Raw genomic sequence first — 16797 nt, forward strand, 5'->3', positions numbered from 1 at the left:
GGACAAATACTATCTATCTATCTATCTATCTATCTATCTATCTATCTATCTATCTATCTATCTATCTATCTATCTATCTATCTATCTATCTATCTATCTATCTATCTATCTATCTATCTATCTATCTATCTATCTATCTATCTAAAAAAGAGAGAGACAGTGTTTTTTTCCCCACAAAAGTCATCTGTCCTTTTTGCTTGGTCTCTGTTGTAATTGTACTATAACTTCATCAGCACTTTCAAAATCGACAGAAGAAGATTTGCTTGACTGAAATCCAAATAAACACACAGCTCATGCCAGCCTTTTTTCCTTGGAAGCAATTTATTTCTATCCAGCCACAAATAAAGAACTATTCTTGGAAACAGATAAACAGAACATTTTCCAAAAAACATTCCTCAATTAGAAAGAGTAAATCTGTATAAAATTATTATGTTGTTAAAATGCAAAACAATACTTTATATTTACAGTACAGGTGTTTCTAAATTATTACACTGCAACCTATATTTATAACTGCATACAATAGGTTTTTTAAGTTCATAACAGATATTTAAAATTTAGTCAATGCACTGTATACTCAGATTTAATGAATGTAAGGGAAAAATATTAAACAAAAACAAATAAAAACAAAATTTAACTTCCGACAAGAAGTTACATATTAAATTCATGTCAGATTTCTGTTTATAATAATTAATGGCAGGCCATTTCATATTTTAATGTCTCATGCTAATTCCATTTTAAGATATTTAGAATTATATCTTGATTTATGAAAATTAAGCTGCTTTTCCCATTTACTCGAAATTCACATTAAGCAAATCAGTAAATATATTTTGACTAATAAAAACTATAGTTATTTACAGTATATCATTATTTATTTGAAATAAATGTATCAAAAATGTCATTTTATCTAACATCATTTTACATTTTATCTTCATCTTTAATTTTCATTATATCTAGTGTACATATATTGTAGATATCTTACTTTCAAATTCTGATTCTAAAAAGTATATTTTAGTCAAATGTAATTCTGACTCAAGGAAATCTTATAACTAAGTAAGGCATTGCAATGTAAGTATTGTTTTGTGACAGTCATTCTTCTATTTGCATTTTGTCTAACCCATTCAGAAAATCGTATCACATAAAAACAGTATTTGGTTGTACACTATACATATATGTTATACAATGTTTTATATGCCTGTACTTTATCATAAATATAAATAAAAGCATTTTTGGTAATGAAGTATATTTAATTCACATATTGGAGATCAATAACTGGAAAAAGTAAACTGAATTGTATAGTCAGCACAGTTAGGCTTCTAAGAGTAGGGGTTGCTGTGTTGTAACATGAATGCACATATTTCAAAACTGCATTCTTGCTAAACTTATTTGAATATGTGATAAAATTCTTTACTTAACAAAAAATGCATTGGAAGAGCAGGGAAAACAGCACTTAAATTTAAGTTTGTACAAAAACAGTACACACCAATGATTAATCTATCTTAATGGAAATTGATATTGGTTTAAAAACAGCGTATTTTGACAAAAGTAATACAGTATAGTTGCTTCAGGTGACACTCTGAGTGTAACTGGTGAACAAGAATAGGATTCTCAGACAAATGGACATGATGGGTTGTCCTGCTGATCAACTTTTTCCTTATCTTAAAAATGAAACCATCTAGTTGTGATAATAAAAAGTGCACAACAAGCATTCTGAATATGAGATAATTCCACACCTGTTAGTGCATAGAGTCAGAATACAACTTGAGTGTGTTATAGGTGCATCAAGAGCCTCATTCATATGTTTATTTTCTGATTCTGCTTTCACCATTCTAGGGTTCCCAGGAGGTAATGTCTTTCCTAACAGCATCAGACACCATGCAGGAACCAATCATAGAGAGGTTATCACATGGCAGAGTCATATGCATATCCATAATGAATCATACCAGACCTAAAATGTGGTAGGACAGCAGAGTACTCAGGGAGAACCATACAGTATGGGAAGAACAGACACCACAGACTGACAGCAAGTCTGCTAATTAATGTTTCTTTTTCTTCTGAACCCAAGAGGGGGCAGTATGTGTTAATTACTATGCCACCATACTGCCCTGTGGAAAGCATTATTTGGAACAAAATAAGACAACATTTAATTGAACATTAGAATTAGCTATAATAAAGCAAATATTGCATACTTACAGTATATACAGTTTTCATAAATATATATACTGCATAACCATATATATTATACAAAACATAACATTTTATATTAAAAATATACAATAATGTTTTAGCATTTAAAAGAATTGTTGTAAATAGTGGGAACAGAGATGAAACTTTCAAACATTCCATCCGTCCATCCATCCATCATTAAACCTTCTGGTTTGCAGAGAGCAGTCGCCTTTCCTGGCAGCATCAGGCACAAGGCTGGAACCATACAACAGTTCAGTTAACTGTGCTCTCCGAATCATAACACTTCAGTAAACTATTCGATCAAGTCACTATTTCTACAGGAGTCCATTAAATGACCATAAAAGGTTATCAGGTTCAGGCGTGGCAGTTATGATTATAAATATTCCAATTCAGTTTCTTAGACATTTTCTTACTTTCAGTTCTTTGAGCATACTTTTCATTTTAATAAAATACCAAATATCATTTTTGTAATATCTGCCTAGGTCCTCAATCAATCTTTCCTTATAAGTACAGTAGAGTTGCATAAAGTTTACATAATAAAGTGAAAACATCGCTCACTCAATAACTTGTAAAATCTTTAGTATTGAGATTAGCTGTTAAAGTCATCAGATGTCATACCGTAAGTTTCAGATGACATAACCTGCCACTCTGAATAACAGTCATCAAAGATCATCAAAATGTCAACCTCCACTTTACAAGCATACATTTTTAAATAAAATGTGGTTGTGAAGGACCATTATGCATTTGTTTTGTAAGAGTAATACAGAAATCTTATTATCAAATCTTAAATTGATCTGTTTGTATGGAATGATTACAATGAAAATTAATAAAATAAAAATATAAAAAAAAAGAGTAATACAGAAATCTTTAATTGTATTTATCATTTAAATTCAAACAAATTCTTCCCTCACACTCTTAACATTTTGTGGAATATTATAATTGCAAATGATGTAAATCATCTAATTGCAAAATTCTTGCAGTTTCATATATATCTATAGAAACAGAATTCCATTTAAAATGACATGTGGGTACTTTTTTTTTTAAATCCTTGGCAAACAGTCATTTTTTTACACTGTTGTACCTGTTCCCAATACAAAAATGATAAAATAATGCAACAAAGAAAAGCACTTAACATTGGTTCTGATAGTTGATAGTTGATTGTAGAAATGTATAGATTAAATTATCACCTGTCTATATAAAATACAGTGCCTTGCCTATTTTAGCTATATTTATATACAGTATATGCATTCATCTGTCCTTTGTCACTGATATAAAAGAATATATTTATTTCTATCCTTCTGGAGTATATTGCAAAGTGGAAAAATCTGGGCCCAGCATTATAAAACCACTGAGTTACTTTCACTTCTTCTTTGAGGATCTTTCAGCTCTAGCAATTGGTCTCCATGTCAGCCACAAGGAGATATCCCTCCCTGGTGGGATCCCCTTGTTGATGGAAACTAGTATCTGGAACAAAGATGGCTAATAGCTTCTCCTGTTCTTTTCTTGTCTTGGGCAGCTCTTCTGATGGCTTTGTCAGCTGTTTTAATCGCTGTTAAGATATACAGAATAACCATTATTATTATTCCCAGTTACTACTATTATTTTAGTATATTAGAAACATTTTGAGAAGAACAGGCCATTCAACCCAGCAAAGCTTTCCGAGCAAATCAACCTAAATTCTGCAAAATATCATCAAGGCAAGATTTGAAGGTTTCTGAAGTCCTATTGTTTATTTATTCTAAATGTCTGTGGTTCTATATGTGAAGAAAAAAACTTGTATTGTATGTGCAGAGTTTACCCTTAACAAATTTCCAACTCTATCCCCTTGTTGTAGTTGAAGTAATTTAAAAATAACAACTGATATCCACTATACTAATTCCATTTATAATTTTAAACACTTCAATCCTGCCTTCTCTTAATCTCCCTTTGCTTAAACTAAAAAAAACTCAGTTCTTTTAATATTTCCTCATAATTCATCTCTTGTAGCCCTGGAATCAGCCTAATCGCTCTTCTCTGGACCTTTTCTAGTGCTGCTATTTCCTTTTTGTAGTCTGGAGACCGGGGGGCCTCATGTATAAATGGTGCGTACGCACAAAAATGTTACGTACAAACATTTCCACTCTCAAATCGCGATGTATAAAACCTAAACTTGCTGTAAAGCCACGCACATTTCCACAGTAGCTCCAACCCTGGCTTACGCAAGTTCTCCGCTCTGTTTTACAGACTGGCGGCACCCAGCATCAAAGCAGTGCTACTGTTCTGTGTGGTTACCCTTTCTTTAGATCCACAACCCTGACATGGCTTTATCGTATACACTGAAACTAACTGCATATTGTTTATTAGTTTAATGCATCTGATTGTAATTAACCTGTAACAATATAATGTTCCAGGGAATAGCCAAAGTATTCCAAATACCATAGCTGCTTTAGCGTTGTTACTCTCACTGCACCTTCTTTCAGCTGCTCCCGTTAGGGGTTGCCACAGCGGATCATCTTTTTCCATATTACTCTCACTGCACCACTCAGAGTATTTATATCACTGTATCTGAGTGTGAATCACAGATCTACAGCAGAAAATTATTGGTATACAGCATCAAGCACACACTGCCTCAGCCATGCTGCCTATTTGATCTGCTCTCACTGGGCAAACACTTCAAAGCCTTTCTTGTATGGACCTCACGATTCAGAAACAGTTAATCCCAAGAACTATAGATGCACTCAATCAGTCCATCAAGTGCGCCTTGTAGAACTGTTTGTACTTATTAGTACAATCACCTCACTGTAAACTTACACTACAGTTATAATATTGCACAACCTGAGCCACTTTATAAAGTGCGTATTTACATATGATGACGATATCATTTTTAAGATGAAATGCAGCAAAATATGTTTATTATATTATACAGATAAAATGTTAACATCATTTAAATAATCTATATTGTTAATAATTAAACATATGAGGACACGGTGCCGCAGCGCTAGCTAGTTCAGGGACTGTTCCTGCCTCACGCTGTATTCTTGCTGGTGCTGACGTGACACAGGAAGGATAGAATGGATAGAATAATTAAAACATGTACTACAAAGATATTTCAATGTTCCTTAAAAGTTTTGAAGAATCGGTGTTCTAAGCTTACAGATGGCTTAACGTCTATTACAGAGCTGATTGTGTGGTGATTGGGGTATTTGGAGAAAGAAAAGTAAGGACAGGAATTGGAGGTTAGTATGTTTGAAAGAGACTACTGCTACAATAAAGTATTTCATCAAAGGTCGCACATGGCGCAGCAAACATCTTGCGTGAGACATGAACAATGCGCCACTGTGTTCCCATGTTTAATAACATGCTTTAACTCCTATCATCATGAAAATGATATCACGTATACAGCTCAGTATTTTAATTATTCAGAGAGCTGTAATATTACAAATGTAATGGATTCTGTGTCCTGTTGGAGGAAGAGAAAGCCCGGAAGCACGTAATGATTCACACACATAGAGCACAGAGAAGATCAAATACAAAACAAAGCATTTAACGTGCTACTTTAGTTACGATGGATTTGAGAAACTAGTAAATTAAACGATTTTAAGATGAAGTTTATGATGTTCTACTTTAATGACAAAATAAACTACGTGATTAAAGTGGAAATTTCAAGATTAAAGTTGACATTTCGTGCTTTTTTCCTACTGTGTGCCATTTTTTTTCTCTGTACCCTAATAAGCTTTCATATGACACTCAGACGGTGGGCTATGACTCGCCTTTTCACAGCGACTTTGAAATCTGACAACTTCTTTTTTATTTCGGGCGCTGTGCATCTTTGTGAACTTGAGCTTTCGAGTTTCTCCGACACACTAGGGCACTCGATCAAATTCCTTTTGTTGATTATATCACTGTTTAAACCAACAAATAGTACATTTTTCCTTGCCTTCACTTGGTATTTGCTGAAATTCTTCTATTTTCCCCTTTGCATTTACCATTGTCTTTTCACAGAAGGCTGAGCTTAAGGGCAATTTATATTGATTTGCATATTCAAAGAGGCATAATTCTGGGAGAAGTTGGGGCGGGACAGAAGGCGCTTTTGTCCGTGCGCCATGTTATAATGTGAATTCTACGCATGCCATTAAACATGAGGCCCAGAACTGCACACAGTACTCCAGGTGAGGCCTCACCAGTGCGATATAAAACTTGATCAGAACCTCCTTGGACTTCAACTTTACAAATTGTACTGTAGAACTGATCATTCTACTAGCCTTCTCAAAAATATCTGTACAAGCTGGATGCAGATAGTGATGAGTCTATTATGATTTCCAGGTCTTTTTCATAAGGAGTACTTTCAAGTTTAAAATCTCTGACTGTATTCAAACCTAACATTTGTGCATCCTATGTGTAATACTTTACATTTACATATATTATATTTCATCTGACACAAATCTGACCAAGTCTGTATGTATCCAAGTTCCTCTATAACAGTTTAGCTTATTTTATATTATTTGTCATTTCACCTAGTTTGGTATCATCTGCAAATTTAACCAGCTTGTCATTTATATTCCTATCAAAGCCATTCATATGTATTGTCAGCACTGACCCCTGAGGGACTCTTACCATCATCATCACTCAATTCTGATCAGGTTCCTCACACCATAACCCTTTGCTTCCTGTGTTTTAAACAATTTACATATGTACTGAATGATATTAATGACAATTCATAAAATATTCTATTTTAAAACTGTCTAGCATAATTATTCAATTTCAAATTCACTAACAACTAACTGTGACCACAATAGCAAGCCAGTTATTTCATATATTAACTTTACACTCGGACGGCACAGTGGTGCAGTGGAAGCACTGCTGTCTCGCAGTAAGGAGACCTGGGTTCGCTTCCTGGGTCCTCCCTGCGTGGAGTTTGCATGTTCTCCCCGTGTTTGCGTGGGTTTCCTCCAGGTGCTCCAGTTTCCTCCCACAGTCCAAAGACATGCAGGTTAGATGCAATGGCAATCCTGAATTTTCCCTTGTGTGTGTGTGTGTGTGTATGTCCTGCGGTGGACTGGCACCCTGCTCGGGATTTGTTCCTGCCTTGTGCTCTGTGTTGGCAGAGATTTGCTCCAGCAGACCCCTGCGACCCTGTGTTAGGATATAGTGGGTTGGATAATGACTGACTGACTGACTTTACATTCTTGATGAGGTGAGGTTGGGAACATGCGCTGACAGCACAAAACAAAATTTATCAGCTTTTCAGTTTATCGCTCCATTTTGTGAAGGATTTATTTTATACCAGACTTTCCTTACAGCCGATGTCATGTGTATTCACTTGGGAGATAGCTTAAGGGCTCTGGTGATGATAATCACCCAAGGAACCAGGGTTTGGCTCTATCTGTTCTCATGCTTTCTCTCTTCCTGCCACTGTAGAACGGAAGACTGATGATCATTCCACCACTGATGTTACTTCCATTGCTTGCCCTTCTGGACCCACCTCTTCCTGCTTGGAATTCAAATAACTGGAAGTTCAGCCATTTTCAGTTGGTTCTTTGTTGGACTCGTGTCTGAAAAGATGTTGCTTTTGTCTTTGTGAAAGAACCAACTTATTTCAATAAACTTTACATTCTATTGGGCCATGGAAATGCCCTGTATTTTTTGCTGTGTTGCTTCTCTTTTTTTACGCCTGTTTTCTTGAAAGTAACTGACCAGAAAGTCATATAGGTCTCCTTATAACATATTAATATCTATCATCTGTAAATTTTTCGCACATTAACCCTAAGTAGTTCAATGTCAGGTGACAGTGTATCTAAGTAACTAATCAGCCAGCCACAAAGCTACGAGATCATGGGCTCAGATTACACAACTAACTTATGAAAAGACTCTGGATAGGCTCTTTCTACTTTAAAAAATAGTAAATGGTCATGGAAGTCCTCTTTGAGACACTCCATCTATCCATAGTCTGAACACAGTTAGGCCAGCTTTAGGGCTAGGATGTCTTAGCCTGTTCATTCAGAAACAGCACCAGCCCAATGCAGAATACACACTGGACCAGTTTACAGCCACCAGTTAATTTAACCTGGTCATCTTTGGCATTTGGAAAGAAATTTTAATTCCTGGAAGAAACCAAGGCAAGAGACATTTCCTAGACGCGAAATAATCTTCTACAGTTTTTTGTGATTTCATGCCTTGGTTTTGTTGAGATTTTGTCAGAAAGACCTCTACTGGGAAGACTGATTACAGTCCCAAACTTTCTAAATTTGGAAAATACAGCTCTAAATGTGGTTTGTTAGACATTTGAAGGTGAATGGAAAATAAGACATCTCAGTAAATATGTCAATGTACAAAAATAGTCTGGCAGAAGGGAGTCTCTTTATACACATTTGTGCTTTTCTACTTTAAATTTCAATAAGCTTTCAGTTTAACTTTTTGCTATATTAAGTGAAAGAATAACAGGCTGTGTCAGTTTAGTAGTTGTGGCTTACGCCTCCTCCAGACCACAAGGGGGCGACCGCCCTGCTGGCCTTGGGGACCACAGGAACAGAGCTTAGCAGCTCAACCCCATGGGGGCCTGTGGTCACCACCAGGGGCGCCCCGATGCCTTTGGAGCCCTGGCCCTTAGCACTTCCGCCACACCAGGAAGGGCCGGCGGAAGCTTATCGGGATGCACCTGGAGCACATCTGGGTGAGCATAAAAGGGGCCGCCTCTCTCCATTTGAAGGCTGGTGTCAGGAGCGGAGAAGGACAGAGCTCGGAGGAGAGGAGTGGAGGCAGACCTAAGGAAGGCATAGAGAAGGAAGGCCTGGACTTTGGGGGAGTACTGGGTTGTGTGCGCACTTATTTGTACATATATAATGTCCGCCTGTCTGTGTCTGGGCCATGCTCCACATAGTACATTAGTTTTTATTATGTGAAAGTAGTAAAAATAGAAAAAAACACATTTTTTTCAATGAGTGTAAATAAAAATAATGTATATTCAAATAAATTAACTTTAATATTATAATCTCTACTTTAATGTTCAAGGCATACTCCTGAGTCTGTCAAAGCAGACATACTGAATTGTTTTTGTTTATCATGTATATAAAATACAGCACCTTAAGTTTATTTGACATGGTGTCTGTTGGGTGTGAAAAGTGACATTTACATTCTGAATACAAGACTTTCAATTGTCTGACTCCATATTATGTTCAAGGGATTAAAACATCTACAGGGTACATATAATAAAATGTCCTAAACATTTTTGTAGCCTCCCAGGAAGCTTACAACTAATGCAGTCTAATTACTATTCACAATCTTTATCATTTGCCAGATAAAAGAGAAGCCCACACATAACAACTTTCAGATTTATGCCTCATAAATTCCATATTCACAGGAAAAAGGAAAACTGGAACCATGCCCCAAAGATATTTAAGCATTTATCTTACTATAAAGCATTTCAACAGATAATACTTGCAGTATACAGAGCCAATAAAAAGTATTCATTAAATGTGAAAACAACCAAGGAGGTGAAAACTTTTTATAGGCTCTGTAAAGGATACAAAAATTCAGAGACTGCTTTATACCTCACTGAAAAGTCCTTCTGTGGTAGAAAGCTTGTAGATGATCCAGAAAGGGATGCACACCATGGAGGAGAGTGCAAGCAACCAGCCCAAGCCATATCCCCACCAAGGATACACATACTTCTTGTTGTACTTGAGTGGTGTGTACTTTATCAGAGAGAATGCAAATGTCCCCTGTAAGGAAATTGTTAATTAGTATCAAATAGAGCAATAAAAATACATGTTTAGTCTTGCTAGAATACTAAGGAATGAAGAGATGTCATGTGACAGTATATAAACTTGAACATGTAGTATAATGTCAGTCTTAGCTTCAAGTGGAGGCCACAAAGTCACATCACCGCACTTTATATAGCATCCATTTAAAAAAAGGCTATGTCTTATATAACACTAAGCTCCTAATGCAGAAGGAGTATGTCAAGGGAGCTCTGCGAAGGGAGTCGGCCAAGAGTTGAATTATATAATGAAGTTGATAAAGAAAGGCATTCTTTAACATGGAGTAGATGAATCAAATAACCAGATGCCTTAACAGAAATAAAACTAGTCAACACCTTGCTGGTGATCTTACATTGCTCCACTGATCCAAGATAAAATGGCTGACATCGCTAGAAAGTTGTAATGTCGTCTTTGTGCCCATTTTTACCCCTGTAAAAGAGAAGGCCTTCACAAGGGTAGGACTGTCAGTTCTTCTGATTATTTCAGAAGAGCCAGAGTTTTTTTTTTCATTAGTTTTACACAGGAAGAAAGGAAGTTCAAATGAGCTCTTCTCTTTAAATATTGGGTGGAAGAAACTGGCAAAGGCTTATTTATAGAGTAATATGAGAGAGTAGTCTAGTAATAGGCAAACATCTAAATACAATGCTATCAAACAAAACAAAAACAACGTCTGAAAGTTGTTACCCAAAAACAGTATTCAGTACATCCTAAATAATTACTTTTATTTTTATTAAGTGCTGAGAAAACTATTGGCAGTGTCTTCTGTTTTGATTGTGTTAATATTTAAATGTATCCTTGAGGACACCATCATGTTTTATTGCAGTGTTGTGGCCAATGATTTCAGCAAATCAGACTAACGATTAATTTCTTTGAGAAGAATTACCCATACTATCTTTTGGAAATGGACCTTTCAGATAAGATCACCTTTGTCACATCAGACTTACACAGGGAACTCAAAGGTGACTGAGCTGTGCCAAACTCTCACATTTGTGGAAAAGTGTCACTTACAATACAGACAGCAGGAGTGAAGAAAAGCCAGCAATACTTAATAAGTGGACCCGGTCTGTAGCCAATCATATCCTCAATGTTGTCATAAAACCGATCAGCCCCTGAAATAAATGACAATGCAGATACAAAAGTAACATTTGGTGAATTTTTTGCAAGACTGTTTATGAGAACACAGAAATTATGTAACACTGAAACAGAACAATTTCAATCTTTGTTGCAAAGTTTATATGAAAACTATGGTGCATAGAACCTTATAAAAGAATTAAACAGATTTTTTCGTATTTTTTGCTGAAGCTTTATCCATTTAACCTACAGTTTATTTTTCTTTAATACAATAAGCACAATATGCAATCTCATGCAATTCCTCATTCATATACATTAATATATACAGTATATACTTGCATAAAGTTACACATATTTATATGTGTGTATTATTCATATATGTGCACATGTTACACATACATATATTTATATTAAGTTGAATTTCATCTTTCTGTAAGGGTAGCACACAAAAACCACCACAACTATTTCTACAAAATTTTGCAGTTATTTCTGGTATAGTCTAACATAGAATATAGACAAATACAATTTTAGATTGTCTATGTATAAATATGTTTAGAAAAAACAAAACAAAATTAAGACAACCTTACTAAAAGTTGCTATTTTCTGCTGAACTATTACTAAATTAATAACACTACATGTCTACTGGGATGGCAGCAAGAGGTCAATAGTATGCCTTATTGAAAATGTCTACTAGCTATGTTGCCCAGCTTTGCCCAGGAAATTTAATAAAACAATGGGCCTCAGTTATAGTGCTATTAGTTAATCAGATGAACTAGAAGTACCACAGGCAAATGACATTGCAGGCAGCGTGGAGTGGTGGTTAAGGCACTTCTAGACTGAGGACTTCAAATCCTGCTAGTGACGCAGTTTTACAGGAAACTGTATTCTTTTAAATTGAAATGGGTAATCGGTAAGAATAATGTTAAATTTGAGTATATATTATTATTATTATTAGTGGATGTTTATGGTTTAATTTGAATATATATTATTATTACTGGATGTTTACAATTTTCACTTGTTTACGGTGTTCACTCAAGTATTTTTTTTTGTGTTTTTCATCAATTCTATGTTCAACCTTGAATTTTTTTTTATTCTTTTGCCACAGCCAAAGGCAGACAATAAAGTTCTAACACATCACATTTTTATTTTAACTTATTACAAACAGGAAGGACATTTACAGGCTGCACATTTCAACAATTCATGTAATGAACTGAATGTTTTTACTTTTGGGGTTGTTTTCTGTAGAGCTTTTAGATGAAGAAAATAACTTGGTGCTATGTTTTGGAGGCTTCTTAAACGATCAGGGTTTCATGTTTAAAGTCTGCAGATACAAATGTATAAGTAAAGAATTTTGGGGAGAAATGGAGGGGGGGGGGGTGATGCATCCCCATTCAAAGTTACAGACATGCATGTAAATGTAAACGATTTTCGGATATATTACTTTCAAAGTCCATAGATGTGAATTTATTTTATAATAGAGTAACTAAACATCTGTCCACATTGTCTTTACATCTTTCTCCCAGCTTTTTTGTTTCTGGCGATATAGCACCAAAGCTCACAATCCCAGTGTCCGGCCCTGCCAGTCTAGGTTTATAGGACTTGTTAACTACCGAGCTTCGCCAAACTTTCTCTTTTTCATTTCAGATCTCAGTGTACACAGCAAACGTGATTACGTCTGTTTTTTCCTGTCCAAGACTCCACCACTTCTTCAGTCATCTGTCCACCCTATTGGCTAATGCTTCTGTCAATCTCTTTTGCTGTGTCCTTTGTCTGCATAAAGCCCTCTGTCAACACCGCACAAAGAATTTCTATTAACATTATATTAATAAATATTAAAAAGTAAAATATTTATCAACAAATAAAAAAACACATGATGGTTCATTTTTGTTTTTCCATAACATTACCAAATTTCAATCAAACCAGTCAAAGCATTTTTGAGATTATGGGTTATTTAGTTTTTTTACTGTTGGTGGAAGGTTTACCTCCAAATATTGATATGTCGTCTTTTCTTAGTGGATACCTACTGCCCTAAATGGACCATCCTGCTAAATTTCAGCTTGTTAGCTAAATGGGAAATAGTGTTTTTGTTGATGAGTGGGAGAGTGAGTGAATGAGTCAGCTTTGCATTTGATAGATAGATAGATAGATAGATAGATAGATAGATAGATAGATAGATAGATAGATAGATAGATAGATAGATAGATAGATAGATAGATAGATAGATAGATAGATAGATAGATAGATAGATAGATAGATAGATAGATAGATCTGAAATTGTCTGTCTGTCTGTTTGAGCATTATATGAAAACCACCGCAGCTATGTTTTCAAAACTTTACAGTTATTTCCGCAATAGTCTATCTTTGAATATAGGCTAATCAAATTTTAGATTTTCCACCTTGTGCCATTTTTGAATAACCTTTTTTAGTCTTTTATTTTTTTTTTATTTTAAGAAAGTAACATAGTATACATAGTACAGCAAAGAAGCAGATAAAACCTGCAGAACCTATACAACAAATGATTTCAAAATCAATCTTGAAGAAAAAACACCACAGACTTAAAAAGGGAAATAGAGAAAAAATACATCCTAACAAAGCAAGAATTCCACTCCCAACCGAAAGAAAAAGAAAGAGGGGAAAGCCAAAAGCAGAAAAAATAATTTTCCCTCTGCTTATTCTATTTTTTTTTATATTAAGTGGGTTATAAAAGGGGATTCACAGATTAAAGCTTCTCTGCCTTGAAGTGCTTCCTGCATTGGTTCCACATTCTGAATGATTTGGAAAGCTAGATTATTGGTATATTGACAACAATTAGTATTTACTAGGGTATACTACAAGATTTAATTTACGTTTTTGCCATTTAACCTCAATATCTTCAGGGCAGAACATGAAATTAACAAGATTTTTTACTTCCAAAGATATTAAAAATGACTGCATAACAAAACAACACCAATTTAAAGTGTTTATATTGACCACAATAATTGTGAATTTTAAACATCTAAGAGTATTGCAAACAAATGAGATTTTTACGTTTGCTGCTCAATAACTCGTTAATGGTTGATCCTATCAAAAATCCATTTCCTCTTTTATAAATGCTGATTTACTGATGATAAAAAATACATGTGCTTGGAATAGGCTTTTGATTTGTTTTTTGTGGTCTTTTTGTTATCAATTTCTGTTGATTTACTACTTAATTTTTAAGTTTTCCTAGCCCTAAAATTCAAATCTGTTATTAACATCTTGATTCAAGTTCACTTCCTAACCCCTTTTTGCTTTGCATACTTTTTCTTAATTGAAAGATTGTGCTTGGTCTTTTTAGTACAGGCCTCTGCCTGTAGTTTTTGACTTTGAGTGTTTGTCTCACATATCAGTTTTAACACTAGTATGCCTTGATTTCCTGGTTTTCAACCAGTTGCTTTTGAATTTGTCCATGCCTTTTCTCCTTATCGCATTCTCTCTATTTTGTTTGCATGTCTAACACAACAATATTCAATTTTTGTATCAGGCAAATAATAAGTGAGCAAATGAACCATTTTTGATGAGATCCATACCTTAGCTTCAGTAGGAAAAGTCTTTTGAGCAGGAGTGAGAAGGGATGCACACTGTCTGGACATCCACCAGGAATGCTGCTCTGGGAGGAGGAGGGTATGTGTACCGCTCAACCCTCATTTATCTCTAATTGATCAAGTTGTACATTGTGACTGTAGTACATTCTACATGCTCTACAACATTTCAATATTATTACTGAACTATTGAGATAACTATTATTACTGTTCAACAAATTGTTCATTGTTGCAAAATTACTTCTGTTCTTCTAAATTGTATGCTTATTTTCACAATAAAATTTCACCAGGTGTTAATAAGCCCAGAAGCACTAGAAGCTAAATAAAACTAAAGGTAAAGCATATCTTTAGGCCAGAATGTGGAGGATATTAGTGTCATATCTGCTTTTTATTTATTTTACACGTGTAAGGTACATTTTTATCACTCAATGCTGGGAAAAACAGTTAGTTTTATATAAATGCTGTTTATTTTATTAAGTATGAACCTCTAGTAAAGTAAACAATTCTTTACTGAAGTAAATAGTGAAAGTTCCAAGTAATAGTGCATTGTATAAAATGGAAACGTAAAATATTGGTGCCTGCCATATTAAACATTCAAATGAGCAAACAATTTTAAAACTTAGCAGATCTCATTGATTTTAATTGATAGAGCATAGTGTCATTCACCAACAAAAAAAAACAACAAGATGTTACTTTAATACATCAACTCAGTCATCATATATTTGAAATGTCAAGCTAAGCGAATAGATAGAGATATCTGAGCAGCCATACTTACCATAAACCCAAGCGATACATACTGTTTCAAAGATCGCTACAAACAACAGACACATCCCACTGGCTGCGTAGTAATCAAACAACTGGAACACATACATCCCACCCTGTGAAGGACAGCATCAAAATAGAGAATAATTAATCATTTTGGTTCAAAAAGAAAGGCATTTTTCCTAAAATGTTGTCAAAGGTTGCCTAGTTGGCAGAAGGTTGCAAGTGAGAAACTGGTGGCACAGCAATGCCCATATAGAAAGAGAAAGGTGCAACCAGGCAAAAACAACATTATTACTGCAGAAATGCCCAATTTTCTGCAAATGAAATAGAATTTTGAGAGGGTTAAGAAAAAGACGAAACACCTCCTGGCCAACAGCAAACAACACAAGGTACCAGGACTTAAGAACGGTAACCCTGTCAGAAGACTGTTTTATTTCCTTTAGTTTATTTGGTGACAGCAAATAATCTTGGAGTAGGAGAGTGGCATCCTATCACCCTTTTATGACCGGCAACATGGATTCTGCCAAAGAGACCAAGATATTTAAAGGCTATGTAAAGGGAAGGGTTGCAGTGGTCTCTTGAGACACCAGAGGGCACTGTGGATTGGTGCCCTCAAAGTTTATGGACCTACCTCTGAACCCAAAAAATAATTCCAGGCATTACAATTAGAAATTGGAGTTTCAAGCTGCAGCTTTTTGAGTATGGAATTATGGGGGGAGAGAAGATGAGTGTTCATTTGGTAGTAGAATGTAAAGGCAGACTGGAGATGAAGGGATTATTTCATGTGGTACTTAGAGTTGGACAAGTTAGCATGCCACCCACCTAAGCAATTAACAGGCCAAAAGAAGCAATGGTTGTGTTATTTTTCGTATTTCTGTCATGTTTGTATTTATTCTTCCCTGGGTGTGCTGTTCATTTAATAAAGATACAATTTTTGAACATTTTTGTCTACCTGGTTTTAAAGATTTGGCATGTGTCAATGTGGGAATGCTTTTGTGTTTGTTTCTACTTATTGTTTGTCATTATTATGTTGTGGCTACATTGAGCCAACTCCAAGCAGCTGAGATGAGGTCTGTACCCCAGGAATGGTCAGTCTGGCAGTCTGGAAGCTATGGCCCATCCAGAAGTGTTCATAACAATAAATAGTGCACAGCGGAGAGTTTGAAACCACAGTCATCAAAGAAGGATAGTAAATGACTTCCATGTTTACAGGATCTACTGAGCTTTCTAGGGTTTTTAGCCTTTTTAAAGGGTCAGTCTTGATAGTACATACAAAGGGAGGAATATCTCTGGAAAAAAAAGCCTCAGGGCTGGACTGCTGTCAGGACTGCTGTTGACACTCCATGGGTCACTAATGAAAGTATCAACACAAGGACAATCACAAGGACAAAAATGGTCTGAGTAGGAGAGAGAGAAAAGAAAGGATAGAGATCAAGAGCAGAATGAAAAAAGAGGAATAAACAGAGATTTGGGTGATTGAT

At 35.3% G+C, this 16797-nt stretch overlaps 2 protein-coding genes across 2 annotated transcripts in view; both read right to left on the bottom strand.

Annotated features, from left to right (window-relative positions):
* The window catches only part of LOC114654537 (sodium- and chloride-dependent GABA transporter 2-like), a 160281-nt gene that overhangs the window by 131980 nt on the left and 11504 nt on the right, over positions 1 to 16797 (bottom strand). The window lies entirely within an intron of this gene.
* The window catches only part of LOC114657499 (sodium- and chloride-dependent GABA transporter 2-like), a 151319-nt gene continuing 137579 nt past the window's right edge, over positions 3058 to 16797 (bottom strand). Inside the window, exons 12-15 of the mRNA XM_028809366.2 lie at positions 15327 to 15429; positions 10929 to 11029; positions 9711 to 9881; positions 3058 to 3733 (exon numbers count right to left, since the gene is read on the bottom strand). Coding sequence (XP_028665199.1) covers positions 3572 to 3733; positions 9711 to 9881; positions 10929 to 11029; positions 15327 to 15429 — 537 coding nt within the window. The 3' untranslated portion in view covers positions 3058 to 3571. The remainder of the gene's footprint in view (positions 3734 to 9710; positions 9882 to 10928; positions 11030 to 15326; positions 15430 to 16797) is intronic.

The sequence above is a fragment of the Erpetoichthys calabaricus genome, chromosome 1 (assembly GCF_900747795.2).
Source record: "Erpetoichthys calabaricus chromosome 1, fErpCal1.3, whole genome shotgun sequence".
In the NCBI taxonomy this organism is placed as follows: Eukaryota; Metazoa; Chordata; class Cladistia; order Polypteriformes; family Polypteridae; genus Erpetoichthys; species Erpetoichthys calabaricus.